General features: G+C 38.1%; 1 protein-coding gene and 1 long non-coding RNA gene across 2 annotated transcripts in view; one reads left to right on the top strand and one right to left on the bottom strand.

Annotated features, from left to right (window-relative positions):
* Positions 1 to 617: 617 nt before the first annotated feature.
* Positions 618 to 8301, bottom strand: LOC135733549 (uncharacterized). Its single transcript, XR_010526974.2, has 3 exons — positions 6048 to 8301; positions 5863 to 5955; positions 618 to 927 (listed from the first exon to the last, which is right to left on the bottom strand). It is a non-coding gene; the product is annotated as an uncharacterized lncRNA (long non-coding RNA).
* Positions 8302 to 8511: 210 nt separating this feature from the next.
* The window catches only part of igfbp2b (insulin-like growth factor binding protein 2b), a 49855-nt gene continuing 42894 nt past the window's right edge, over positions 8512 to 15472 (top strand). The window contains exon 1 of the mRNA XM_065252275.2: positions 8512 to 8993. Within this exon, the coding sequence (XP_065108347.1) occupies positions 8648 to 8993 (346 nt within the window). The 5' untranslated portion in view covers positions 8512 to 8647. The remainder of the gene's footprint in view (positions 8994 to 15472) is intronic.

The following is a 15472-nucleotide window of genomic DNA, read 5'->3' as shown; positions in this document are numbered from 1 at the left end:
AGTCAAGATACATAATAGTAAGTTCAAATGACTTGTAAATCCGAGTTGATTCAACAAAAGATTAAAAGCAGCAAAGACTTTGTTACAGTGTGACAAAGAACAGCAAAAAGATTATTCAAAACTTTGCTTGTGTTTCATAAAAAAGATTTTTTAGGTGAGTTAAAGGCGGGGTGCATGATTTTTGAAAAACACTTTGAAAAAGAGCGTCGGGGACGACTACCAAAACACACTTGTAGCCAATCAGCAGTAAGGGGCGTGTCTACTAACCAACATCGTTGCCTGGGTTGTGTATGTGTGGGACGGGTCTATCAAAAGAAGGTCCAGATTCTATTGGCTTAGGGGCGTGTTTGTTTAGGTGATTTCAAATGTCAACATTGGCTTTCAGAGATCATGCACCCCTCCTTTAATGGTGACAGATTATTAGAGTGAAATGATTTTTGGGTGTTGATTTTTCAAGTAGTTTGGTTAAATTAATTGCAAGTGTTCAATATGGCGAGTAAGGCATTTAGATCAAACCCAAACCTGAATAAAATTTCAATAAAACACAAAATGAAAGATGTATGATAATTTGCTATGTTTTATATATCTGATTTTCATCATCTTAACAGTAGTTCATGAAATTATTTTTCTTCTGAAGTTTGAGGTTTTCAGTGCAGTAATGATTTATTCACAAGCTACCTTCCGGTAGTTTAACAACTCAACAAAACACACTAAACAACCATTTTTCCTTATCCGGCTTTGATTCACTTTGAGTTGCCAACATATGGGAACGTATCCTGGATTCTCCGAGGGTGAAGAGTCACAGAAACAAATCTCACCATTTCTGCCAAACTGCTGCTGTGATGTGTGACCAACTCAGCTGCGGTGAGCCGCGGCCCATGCTTTCACGCGTCGATCCAAAGTGTCCTCGCCAAGTTTAGTGTTTTCCTTGAAACACACAGAAGAGCATTACTGTTTCATTTTATTTTAAGCAGCAATTACTGTGAAACTGGAAGACATCGCTCGCTGCTTTCATCTCAGCAATCCAGGTTTTGATCCTGGTGTTAGCAGATCCAGATCATCGTTTTTCCCTGTTCGCTTCAATTATGCTCAAACACGAGCAATGGAAACATTTCCTTTCTGCATAACGGAGCGCGTGTTAAATCTGCTTTGATGAGACAACTTCTTGAAAGATGGACATCTATAAATGCTGTGAAAATACCTTTCAGCACCGTTCTGTATTTTCTCGTAAAATGATTTGGCTAACGTGCATCCGTCTGGAGTTGCTAGGCAACATACACACACCACAATCACAATCCAGTTGCAATGGGAAAAATTTCCAAGAGTAAAAACATTTCCATTTTAGAGAGATGCAGGCTTAATCCCTGAACAAACAGGTGGGTTGGATCTGCATTAGGACCTTGCAGCAGCAGGCCATTGTCCTGGCAACCTTTACAATGGTCCTATTTTTAGCAGTCTATTTTTAAACGAGGTGTTACAAGTAAAGCCTATAATTGTTTTATTATCACTCTGTAAAAATGTCAACCAACTTCAACGTGAAAATCTACTTTTAATTGCTGTCTTAGGGGTGGGCTTATCCTAGTCCCAGACTAAAATGCATGTTTGAGCTGCCTTCATTTAAAAACATCTTGCACTGACATACAGTATCTTAACTACCAGCAGTGTTGGGGGTAACGCATTACAAGTAACTTGAGTTACGTAATAATATTACTTTTCTGAAGTAACGAGTAAAGTAACGCATTACTTTTTAAATGTACACATTAATATTTGAGTTACTTTTTCAAAAAAGTAACTCAAGTTACTTTTTTATATTAATTAATTTGATTAAAAAATATGTACTGAATTAAACTAAACGTATTCACTCTCTGTGCCTGTGTGGAAACAGTTTGAGTCAGAAACTGAGATGGCAGGCCAGAGCTAAACATTTTTGTGATGAAATATGCAATTTCTGAAGGCAGAACTTTTCAGTCATAAAAACACCTGCAAGGCCTGAAAGAGATCAAGCTTTAGCCAAGAAAAAGTAACGCAAAAGTAACTAAAAGTAACGTAAGCATTACTTTCCATGAAAAGTAACTAAGTAATGCAATTAGTTACTTTTTTTGGGAGTAACTTAATTTTGTAATGCATTACTTTTAAAAGTAACTTTCCCCAACACTGACTACCAGTGCCATTGTTTTGTCTCAAGATGCAGACCAGTATTGTTTTTTGTAAGGTTTGCTTGTAAAACGACTTAAATGTCCTAACATAACTAAGGACTAGTCCTAGAATAATCTAAATCCTGTCTGGGAAACCGGCCCTTAACAATACTGACTACATGAAATGAAAACAAGATGCGTGGATGTGTGCACAGCATTACATTTACATTTATTCATATAGCACATGCTTTTATCCAAAGTCACTTACAAATAATTTCACCTTAACTTTGCTTTGGTTTTATCTCGCATTTACATTTATGCATTTGGCAGAAGCATTATCCAAAGCCACTTAAAGTGCATTCAAGCTCTACATTATATTCTCTAGGGATCGAACCCACAACCTTTGCAATATGGGAACGAAACTAAAGTGTCCGGTACATGAGTTGTACTTCCATTCCAGACTTTGAACCCAGCTCAGGCCTTTAACCATTCCCATGTGTCTCTTATTGGAAACATCCAGTGTACACTAAATGTTAAGAGGGGAAATACTTAATACATAATAATAGCATTCATAAATCACTCAACCTGGCCCTAGGGAAAACACGAACCAGTGGTTTAAGTTTTAATAGTGCATCATGGGAAGCCTCCACAGAAAACCATTCTGTGTATGCTTCCGACTGACTTCTTAAAATCGAGTTGCCACACAATCATGAGCGCAAAGTTCAAAGATAAGAAAACAGCAGCTGATGCTCTTATGGACAGATTTTAAAAAAATCATTTACCAGAAAGAGTGACATGACAGAAAAACCCAGTTATTTCAATCTGGGATTAAATATCACATACGGGTTGTCAGCAGGACTTTGGTTCTTTGTTTCGAGTGCTGTACAAACTGTGGTACCATCATAGAAGTTCACTCAACGTGTCCTGCAGATTTTGTCCCTTTGAGCCCAAGATACACTGCATGATTTTTGGCTGCCCCAGACGAAAGATTGTTATCGTGAAACAATCGCGGCGATTTCTGTGATCTTGGCTCTTCATCGGTGGCCCTATGTTGTACAGTGAGAGAAGTTCAAAGACCCCCATTTTCCCGGTCTTGCGTCCAAAGATAGCCTACGATAGTTTTCTTTAAGTTTAAAGTTTGGGATACACTGCACGATTTTTGGTTGTCCCAGATGAAAGATTTGTTATTGCTCGGTTCATCGGTGCTCCTATGTCGTACAGTGAGAGAGGTTCAAAGATGCGTCCAAAGATAGCCTACAATAGTTTTTTGACAGTGTCATAAATTTAGCATGATCAACGCACATTGTGTTTTCTGCTACGACCTGCGTACTGGTATTTGTTTACCACTAGCGCATTCTGGTGATCTTGCGTAACATGTGACGCGGCCGTCGAAGCCTCCGTGTCATCATTGTACAGTCTAAATACTTGTCGTACCCAAGTTTAAATGATCCATGCTGTACAGTGATCTTATAGGAGTGCAACAATCCTGCAGTGTATCCCGGGACAGCCAAAAATCATGCAGTGTATCCAGGGCTTAAGGAAAGTTGCGCCACTAGGCGGCCATGTTTGCAGTACCGTGCAGTACGCCTCCAGGCAGTTATTTCATTCATGCAAGACTAAAGTCTGATCTACTTCAATGAGGAAAGACAGATATCACTAAAATAATGTGCTAAAGTCACAATGAAACAGAATATTTTTGACCAACAAATAAACTGGACATAAACTGCATTATAACTTAATCTTTTGCCATATTTAACTATGTTATTACCTCTACTTAGACGAATTAAAACATACCTATCTTTTTTCAATGCATGCTCTGTACAGCGTGTTATGAATGTGTTAGCATTTAGCCTAGCCCCATTCATTCCTATGGTACCAAACAGGGAAGCCACCAAACACTTCTGTGTTTTCCCTATTTAAAGACTGTTACATGAGGAGTTATACTAGTAAGTATGGTGCCACAAAATAAAAATTTTTTTGGTACCATAGGAATGAATGGGGCTAGGCTAAATGCTAACACATTCACAACACGCTGTACAGTGCACGCATTGAAAAAAGATAGGTATGTATTAATTCGTCTAGGTTGAGGTAATAACATAGTTTAATATGGCAAAATGGTAGTCTATTCCTTTAAGCTCAAACTGCACTAATACACCCCTTTCTTAATAAAAATCTAAGCTACAGGTTGTCAAGCTTCTAACGTGACTTCTTAAAGAGCCCCTCCCCCAGAGAGATTAATGATTGGTTCTTATAACTGGAAGGCGAGACTTCCGTCAGCAGAGCGGCCACATTGAGCATTGCATTGTCCCCCCATACGCCTTATTCTGCCTGCCGCCATGTTGATTTCAAAACGTGGCTGTGAGAGATGGACGTCCAGAGTGTGCTTTTTAAACTAGGGATGCACCGATTTTTGGGGGCCGATACCGATTTAAACAGACAACTTCTGGCCGATACCGATATTAAACACTTGTATACAATACTATACAGTTGTTCTTTTGCTAGTTTATTTCTGCATCAAATTATTTTTACTGAACATGGATTGGATCTAATTAACATTCAACTGACCAACATAATAAGAGAGGCACAAATTAAGCTAAAACAAATATTATAAGACAGCATGACAACCTTCAAAGGTGGTTTTTGCTATTCAGCATTTATTTTATTAACAACATTAACTCGTTTTTTTACATATAATGGATTTCTTTATGCAGTTAATCAATAAACAATCGATATTGGCCTTTCTCGTGCTATTGCCGATATGCCTATGGTTTCAAATTCATCAAAAATCGGCCGATAAATATCGGCGGCCGATACATCGGTGCATCACTATTATAAACCTATTGTTTTGTACCGAGATACTGGTCATTCAGCCATCAAACACAGAAAATACCAGAGGCTGACACTACTTTAGTATTTTTACTTTCTACATAAAAGTAAAATTTCAAGTATTGGTATTTTATCAGTGTTTTTCTTTGGAAAACATACATTCCAAAGTTTTTTATCATAATTTTTACTCAACTACATTTAATAATTTCAAGTTTTTGGTTTATATTTAATATTCAAGTACATTAAACATCTAGTACATTTTTAATTTTACTTAAGTAAAAAGTAATTTTGTACTTTTACTCAAGAAAAGTAAAAGTACACAATTTTTATGTAATTAGGTATTAAATCTATTTTAATGTGCAAAATAAAAGGAATACACAGTTTGATTCCAAAGATTTATTGCACATCTTAAAAAAGTCCTGTGAAATGTCCTCTTTAAATGAAAGTAAGCATGCTTACAATAGAGAAATTAGCCATTAGCCAATAGGCTAATATCCAAAACAGATATTATGTACACAATGTGCTATTCACATCTAAAATTAGGTCATGGTTCTAATTTTAACAATCCATGTTTTCTGAGGTTCTTTGTCCTGTGGACATTTGTAAGATCATGTATTTTCTTTGTTTGGATGCTTCCTGATACAAAACAATTGGTTTAAAACGCTCTGGACTTCTTTCCATAACACCCTCGGTTTGGAATCAACATGACGGTGGACTGAATAAGACGTATAGCATTGCACAATTTTGTTATAAACAACATCTTTGATTTTGCACAAAAATATAACAATACTGACTGAATTCAACAGATCCAATCTGATTGACATCTGAAAATAAAGTAATGGATGGTTTCACCCATGGCACATTACAAACAAAGTTATTCAAAAGGTTTTTAATAACTTACCGAACCTACAGTGAAACAGGGTAGGTGGTCATGATGGTGGTCAGAAAACCTGTGAAGTGTGTTCACCACAGATGCTTCCTTGTGGGAAACACCCTGCCAGAAATCACAATGGCAGTTTAAGTGGATTCATATGATATTTCTAAAAGTAAGTGATGGTGTTGAGGGACCAACTTTGTAGACGTTACCTCACAGACCAATCCAAAGTGCCTTAAACTTCATCCTTTGCTAAGTTGTACAATCTCCGCCTGGAAATCCCACTATGTACCCAAGGCTCAAATGCAGGAAGCTTGTTAACGGTGGAAAGTGTAAAGGCATTTTTTCCTGATGTTCTTCTGCCTCATGCACGGGTGGAAGGCAGGTGTCCATCTGCTTGGATGTTGGTCTTCCCAAATCTTTTTTGCTTACAGTTCGGCCGAGGAAATTTCTTATTACGGAAAATTTGAGTTAAAACCAAACAGCGAGAAAGTTTCCCACACACATTTATTTTTAGGCCGAATAAATCCCATATTTAGTGTGGCACAAGGACAGTAACTCTGAGGTTATTGTTTATTCATGAACCGGATTCCTTAGCTGCATGGTGGGAATTCTTTGATATTCCGGTTTGTGACCTTGGAAAGAGTGAAATGGCACCTACTCGTGTTCATTTATTTATGTTCCAAAAATAAGAGGCATCCTGTTCTCTCGCTTGGTTTTATTGCATTTTGTGTTCCAGTCTCTTCTACTCCTTGAGGACTATATGCTCCCAAAAATGAAAATACTATCATCATTTATTCTCCCTCATGTCCTTCCAAATCAGAGTGATGTAACTTTTTCCATGGAACACAAAAGGAACATTTTCAAAAGAAACACTTTTAACTCTGAAATTTTATCCCGGATATTCAAACAAGAGTTGCATGATCGTTAACGACAAGTCCATCGGTGACATCAAACCTATCACAATGTGTTAATCTGAACATGCAGTATTAACCAATGACATGTGAGTATTTAAAGAAGGGGAGGGTTTAGAATAAATAATCACTGTAATTTGGTCTGAACCTCACACAAAGCTTTGGAAGGAACATGTGGGCTACATTCAGAAAAATATCCAGTTTGAAACGACATGAATGCGAGTCAATAATCATAGAAAGTAAATTTTTGGGCAAACTATTCCTTCAATCTAACTAGTCCAAAAATAATCAGCGTAATCCATCATCAACTCTTCCATCAGAGAGAAAATAACAGATGGTAAGAAAATTTGAAAATGATGACATATGGTGATTTGAATCAGTCTCCTTCATAAACCTCTGGACAGGCACAAATAACTGCTGGAATTATAGACCAAACCAAAAATCCTTATGCCTGACAGCAGCATGTTACTATACAGTAGGCAAGAGTTACTCAGTCAGTGGCTGATTCTGTTTCTGTGCTTATAAATCAACAACATTCAGTCACTAAGGCAACAATGAGAGACAGACAGATGGGATAACAAAGCAAAGCTTTTGACTCACTGGATTTATACAGAGAGATTCATGATTTGGCAAAACCAAAAACAAACAAACCCAAAACTAAATGAGCTAAAGCTGTCAATGTCAAGTCTACGTTTTCTGCCAGGTCAAGATAAATAACTACAAGATTAAACGAACAAGTGCACACATATCAGTAGAGACCTCAAATATTCTATTATTGACAGTTCTGACTCTAAAATCTGTTTTTAGCAGATGTAAAATGCAAATAAATGCACACTTGTAAACACACATTAATGTGCTGAATCTAACAAATGCAATAGATACACTTAAAAAAATGCTTGGTTCTTTTTGGGTTAAAAAAAGTTGGGTCACAAACCGAAAATCTTTATATTTGTTGCAACAATGGGTTAAATAACAAGCATAGGTTAAGCATAACCCAATGGGTTGGGTTTATCCCTTAGAAAATTACACAGCATTTTTTAAAGACTAAATTAATCTGAAATCAAAAGTCAAAACGTTGCAATAAATGCTACCCGCCAAAAAGACACCATGGTAACCAAAATGCCATAGTTACTGTTTATTTAAATACTGTCATTGTCTTTACCTTTATTGCTAAAACTAACAAAGGAAATTTGGTTAAAAATTTGGCAGCCGTTAAAAATTTAAGTATGGATGCATTATTATGTTGATGTTATTATATTGTGTGGTATTGAGATTTGATTGTTATCTATTAAAGTGAAACTGTGTACGATGCACAACAATTTTATTTTGGGGGGAAATCCTGACAATAAAAGTGAAATTAAATTTAACTTAATGTAAATCAAGATTTCCCCTTTGCAGAAACCCATTTGGACACATCAAACAGGTGGACGTATAAAGTTACCATGACAACTATTGAATCATTTAGTTTTGTTTTCCATAACAGCAGTTTACCACTGTTTCATTGTTAGAATAATACATTTAGGAGCCGAATAATGATATTTTGGCCGGAACTACTGTATGGTTACTATGGTTATTTTTGTCAAGGGCCAACTAGAGAACAACAATGGCAACCAAAACAAACACCCGGGCATGCGCACTCTGACAAACCTCTCCAAAACTTAAAGGTTATTTCTTAGACTCGACAATGAAACGGCCAACCGTCGAAGTAAACGATTTAATGATGTGGCATCCCGATGTTTTGAACAGCTTCTGATGCGCCTTTGATGCGGAGTAACATGACAGCAAATAGGACCCTGCAGCGGCGCGCTCCGGTTAACCTCACCTGTCCCCAAACGCACTTTTACTTTTCCACCTGAAGTCGCCCGCAGGACCTTGACATCTATTTCTCTCTTAAGATCATGTTTTCCGTCTTGCTCCTCGGTTTGTTTCTCCTGCACGGTTCTCTCGGGGAGATCGTTTTCCGCTGCCCGAGCTGCACCGCGGAGCGCCAGGCGGCGTGCCCGAAGCTCACCACCTCATGCGCGGAGATCGTACGGGAACCGGGTTGCGGTTGCTGTCCCGTTTGCGCCCGGCAGAAGGGCGAGCTGTGCGGCGTCTACACCCCGAGATGCGCGACCGGTTTAAGGTGTTACCCGGGTGCGCATTCAGATTTACCGCTAGAACAGCTGATTCAGGGGCTCGGGCGATGCGAGATTAAAGTGGATTTGGAGACCACCATGAGCACCCCGGAGCTGGGACACAGTGGTGAGTTATGTTTAGACTCGTTTATGAAACATTAAAGGATGCGCAACTGTTGGCGATCTGCGTGCGTATCGGGAAGATGATGTTGCGCTTTGACGTTATCTCTTCTCACTGTGTCAATGGATTTGTAGTCAAGTATCAGAGCTGGGGTCTTTGTTTCTGACACCATATTCACCACCACCATCTTGTTTGATTGTTTATAGGCCTTTGTTAGATTATCAACTTCTGTGTTTGGTGCATCTTGGCACCCATCTATGGGATTTCTCAAATAATAATTCCTGGAATTAGCAGAGAAATCATTTAATGAGATCTTAAACAGCCATGATGTTGTCAATATTGCTGCACATTTTTTACATGTTTGAAATATTTATTGGTTATAGTGCAATAAAGCAGTTTCAAAAATCACTAGAAATACATGATTTTATGGTGGCATGCTTTTATAGTTGAGTTGTGATGCACTCAAACTACTGTAGATCAATACACAGTCTGACACTTTTAAGGTCATCTGCATTTGTGTTTGATTGAAAAGCAATCTGAGATCCATATATCACATACATTGACCATATTTCTGAAAGCAATGCTTTTGAGGTCAATAGTGTGGATTGTGATTGATCAATTGACCATGGGTCCATTGCTACCCTCAGTAAGTAAACAGTCTTATCACCTGTTAATCTGTTGACACTGTGATGTATTTATGTGCATCCGCCTCTTTCACGGAGATCACTGCTGTCATAATACAGTAACCTGTACTGCAACCTAGAAGTTAAACATCACCCAGAAATAGATTTTTCCCCTTAGTTTTGACAGAGACGTGCAGGAGCGTGCACAGTCAAGATTTATGTATGTGCAGTTGTGCAGTCCTCTTTCTTTACAATCCTCCTACAGTCATCCAGTAATTGATTAACTGATTGGTAAGGAGGGCTCATTTTAAATGATTATTATTTATTGCGTTTATTTTTGTACTATTCGATTTTTGGAGAAGTTTCGCCCCCTTCACAGCACAGATGCTACATTCACAGCCATCTGTGTGACTGTGTGACCCATTTTTGCACCCTGACTTTCTTTAAGATATTTACATTTTCCAAAAATATATTCAAAAAGCACATAACAAAAGCAATAACATCAGTGTGTTGTTTTGTTACAATTTATAGATTCACAAATAATGTATTACTGAGTGTTGTCCTTCCTTGTGTCCGATGATGTCACTTGTGACAGGAATTGGATATCCCCATGGGTATCATTACAGTGATCAGACCATTTTGCTGTAGATGTCCGCATGAGTGGCTCTCAGCTCCTGCCATGCAAGTGAAGCATGTGACCTAGTTGTGTAAGCAAATAAAGATTTTTCAAATTACTGCCGATTGAAGTTTGCCAAAGGATTCTGCTTTGAAACTAATTTGCTGCCATTATCTATCACATTGTGCTGTCAACTTTGCAAGATATCAGGGTGAAAGGCTAATGTCGCCTGGCACACATTGGACTTTTGAACAGTGGACTTTGAGGCCCGTCCAGACTATTCAGCATCTGAATGGTGTATTTTTGGATACCAGTAAACAACAGTGGCAGTATTCAATCTGCTTATTTTAAATCTTTTGATACAGGTTGATACAAGTGACAGCATTATTTAAAGAGAGAATTTACCATTTTTAAAGGTGAAGTGTGTAATTTGCAGTTTCAGTGAATGTTTTCAAACACATTTTCTGAACTCCAATCTGCCATTGGTCGGTCAGACAGATAGTCCAACCCAAAACTCATGCAATAGGTTGCTTTGAAAGCACCACAGAGTGTTTACAATTCAGGATAGCATTAAAGGCACAATATGTAGGATTTTCACCACTAGAGGTTGCTAGGCCTGTCACGATAATTACTTTATCGACTTATTGCATGATTAATAAATATGACCTCTGGGATTTTTTATCTATTTTTTTAGATGATATATTGCCATAATGTTTACATGTATGTTTGTTTGCAAGAAAATGAATGCCATTACATTTAAGCCAATCGAACTGCATCTGTCATTTCGGTCTGCTGTCTGTCTCGGAGCAGTGGCACACTTTAATAAAAAATCAAAATGCAGCTTAACAAATTACTGGTACTATACCTTTTATAATATTTATTTATTTGTAATTATTTAGAATATTTATGTTTTCTTATATTTCAATTGCAACGTCTTAATATTCTTCAAAATTGAAGTTTAGAAAGGATGCACTTGCATTACTTTGCTATTTTAATACCAGTGACATAAAATGGTTTTAAATCTCAATATCGGCATCATTTATAGGGCAATTAAAGGCAGGGTGTATGATCTCTGAAAGCCAATGTTGATATTTGAAATCACCTAAACAAATACGCCCCTACCCCAATAGAATCTGGACCTTCTTTTAATAGACTCGCTCCACACATACACGACCCAGGCAACAATGTTGGTTAGTAGACACGCCCCTTACTGCTTATTGGCTACAAGCAGGGGCGGACTGGCCATCTGGCAGACCGGGCAGTTTCCCGGTGGGCCGACGTACTTTTTGGGCCGATCCATCTCATACTATTTTTGTCTCAGCAGCCCAGTTAGCGTCTTTTTTTTCCTAGACAGACCGGCCCACTGACATTTAAGCAGCAGCCCATTGGTTATTTTTTTTAAACGACATTAAGCTGGCCCAATGACGGACCAGCCCAGTCATCGTCCTTTTTTTTACCCTAAATAGACCGGCCCACTCACATTTAAGCAGCAGCCAATTGGTTATTTTTTTTAATGACAAAGCTGGCCCAATCACCGCTTTGGTCTCTGTGCAAGCGAGCGTGCAACGTCGGTCAGTTCACGTGTCAAAATAGAGAGAGAGAGATGGAGAAAAAACTCAAGGGAGGTGCAGAAAAACTGCGCGACAAAAAGAAACAGACTCTTCAGGCAGACGCTGGAAAATAACACAACTGTTTTCTTCAACTCGCGTCGCTGGTGATGATGATGATGATGATGGTGGCGCGTGGCACTGGCAGCACCAGCACGCAAAATGTCAGTGAGGAGAGGGAGAGAGAGACGAGGGAGAAGTGAGTTGCGGTAAGCAGAACTGCTTTCAAAACACAAGTTTAGATAGATACCCCTTGATAAAACCAAGTCAAAAACACACAATTATGGTGATAAAGCTGCAATAAAATAATTGCACTCTTTGCTCTGTGACTACAACCCAGACGAACTGGGGACTTCAATACTATTACGTCCATTGCATTCTCTTCTCCTATTTTCTTAACATTTTCGCGTCGGTTTAGGGTTAGATTTACATAATGACATCCCTACCCAAACGTAACTCTAACCCCAACGCCAGGTGACAACTGTTTCTAACCCCAACGCCAGGTGACAACTGTTTAATTTCGCGTACACTGTTTAATTTCGCGTACACTGTTTAATTTTGCGTAATCTAACCCTAAACCGACGCGAAAATGGTAAGAAAATAGGAGAAGAGAATGCAACGGACGTAATAGTATTGAAGTCCCCAGTTCGTCAAAAAATGATGCGAAAGGTATACCCTCCGCGTCACATATTGACGAATGGTCAAGTGTCGTCAAATATTGACGACATGGGGTGAGACTGTGTTAGTGACTACGAGAGTGTATCTGATTCGTAGATTTTTCGTTGATTGTCTGTTTCAAAACGTGTCATTTCTCTTCAAGCAAAATCAAACAATCCAGGACATCTGCTTACAGACAAAATATATGTTTATTGTATATAACAACACAATTGACAGATAATGTTAAAAAGCTCTATTACTGTAATCACACAAGTTTAGTTCAGTGAATGTAGTAGTGAATACTTTCCTGTAAGTACTGCAAGTAATAATCAGGTTTTAATATTACTGTAAGCAGCACTTGTATTTTGTTAAAAGTCAGCAATTCAATGGCAAATTTTGCCAATTGCACCATCTCTGGTGTCCTGTTCTTCATCATAGGGTACTCTTCATCTGCCTCTCAGACTGTTTACAATCCACACAATTGGTAAAGAATACCATTAGAAAAAAGCGTGTACAATTTTGAGTTGTTGTGTTTGCTTGATGACAACTGAGTTGTAGTTGTGTTCATCTTTAGCAGCCTGCCTGTGTTTAGCATTTATAAAACAAGTTCATTGCAGTGTAAAATGTGTGTTTTACTCAGAAGTTTGTTTAGAGTTTAGCCAAAAGAGTGCATGACGAATGTGTTTAGGCCGCTATGAATTTGGTTCAGAGATTGGGGTTTAGTGTTTTAGCAATTCAGAAAAACTGTAATCAACATATAATATGACAGTTAATCAGATAGGAATATTTTTGTTGTGTTCATTATTTATTATAGGCTGCAGTGTGTAGTGAATAGTGTTTTTAGGACCTAACAAAAATGTTTACAAATGTTTGAAGGATGAAGCTTGTTTAAGGATTCATGTGGATTATACAGTTTTACTGCATTAATAAATAACACGTTCTAGAAGTGTTTGTTGTGTCAACTCTCACTCTTTTCTACCTGCTATTAATTGGGCTTAGTGCTTTTATGGAATTGGAGTTGCTATTGCTTAAAGGCGTGCAAAGATGGTTGGTATTTGTAAATATATGTAGTGTGGGCCGGTTTGGGCCAAAATGCCAGGGCCTAATTTTTGTCCCAGTCCAGCCCTGGCTACAAGTGTGTTTTGGTAGTTGGCCAACTCCCTTTTTTTTATTCATGGACCCCGCCTTTAATCGACTTATGAAAAGAAGCTATCGTGTTAGGCCTAGAGGTCACTGTTTCACAATGACACAATAACAAATGTTGTTTTCACCATCCAGAGACGTATGGAATTCGCTAATAATGTTCACTGATGAGGTCATTAATTACCATATTTTTACCTGTACGTTTGATCACATTATGCAATGCCAGCATAAATTAACTTTAAGGCACAACAGCTGCGTGTTGGGTGCTGTATTAGGTCACTTCTGCGTTTATCCATTCGTGTTACCATAGTTTCTACAACCGGAAACTGAGGATAGCACACATATTTAATCACTAAAAGAGCGACAATTACAAGGGAGGCAAGGGATGGGCCATTATTTAAATAGGACCTATTTAATTGATAAAAAAATGTATTTTGTGTTTTTGGTATAATACAATGTGTTTGTGTGGTTTATGCTTTAAAAACACATTATTTTCCACGTATCGTACATTTTTGTAGCTCCAGATTTAGCTATCTTCCTGAAACGGACAGATTTTGTACAAAACTCATCGATTTGAAAAGCGCTGTGTCCCTGATTGGCCAGCTAATCTGTACGTTGTGATTGGCCTGAATACCTCTGACATCAGCCAGAAATGTGACGCTCCTTACCATGTTTAAAAAATTTGCTCACAATGCAATGCTTAACAGAATTTAACTTACAGGCTGTGGGACAAAGCAGGAATTATGATAATGTCGGTCTTGTCTACATCAGCAATCCCAGGAAGTAAACTGTTGCCTACAATCCGTGTGTTTGTTGTAGTCCAAGAAAAGGGATTGACATTGAAAACTATAACTCGTGTCATTGTTTACTTTGGGGTTTGTATCTTTTGCATATCGTTAACATGTACTAATGCACACTTACACACCTAAGGAAATGTAAAATCGTGAATCGGACAATAGGTGCCCTTTAAAATAAGAAATTTCTCTGAATTTGCAAATCTTTGGTAACTTTTGAGATAATGTAACTACATAACTGCATTAAATGTATCACATTGTGCAAGTGGTTTTTTTTATCTTTTATCACAAAAATCTCACAAATTGTGGCTTTAATGGTCAGCATTCATTTCGACATTTAAAGTTTTATCCTTACACATTTGTGAGAGGTGATAAATTGCAATACACACTAACAATACCGGGCCGATATCGATTGTAAATCGCAAAGGTGATACCATGCACAGCTCTTTCATGTACTACGGCCCTTTGATCAGTAGGAAGTCCTTCCCTGCTGAAAAAAAAAACAGCATACCAAGAGGACCAGCATATGTTGTTTTGGTGCTGGTTTGCTGGTGACCACTAAATAAATAAATAAATAAATATTGCGTGCGTAATAATTCCTATGCTGGTTCGGTGCTGGTTTAGCTGGTGGTCATCAGCATACCAGCATCCCATGCTGGTCATACCAGCAAGACCAGCATATGTTGTGTTTTGGTGCTGGTATGCTGGTGGCCACTAAATAAATAAATAAATAAATAAACATTACATGCATTTACATGCACAGAATAAGCAGATGACTATCAAAAATCTGCTATTATAGAAACCTGTTTTCATGCATTTACATCAATAATCCAGCTATGCAGAATACTGCGTTACATGGGATTTGTCAGTTTTTTCGCAGGCAATGATGACACCCCCTATAGTGTTCAAAAAGCTGGCAGGGAATCTGTCTTAAAGGAATAGTCTACTCATTTTCAATATTAAAATATGTTATTACCTTAACTAAGAACAGTTGAATCATCCCTCTATCATCTGTGTGTGTGCACGTAAGCGCTGGAGCGCCCTG

This window comes from Paramisgurnus dabryanus, chromosome 15, assembly GCF_030506205.2.
Source record: "Paramisgurnus dabryanus chromosome 15, PD_genome_1.1, whole genome shotgun sequence".
NCBI classification, from domain to species: Eukaryota; Metazoa; Chordata; class Actinopteri; order Cypriniformes; family Cobitidae; genus Paramisgurnus; species Paramisgurnus dabryanus.
Note: the sequence above shows the minus strand (reverse complement) of the source record. Positions and strands in the feature narration are given on the sequence as shown.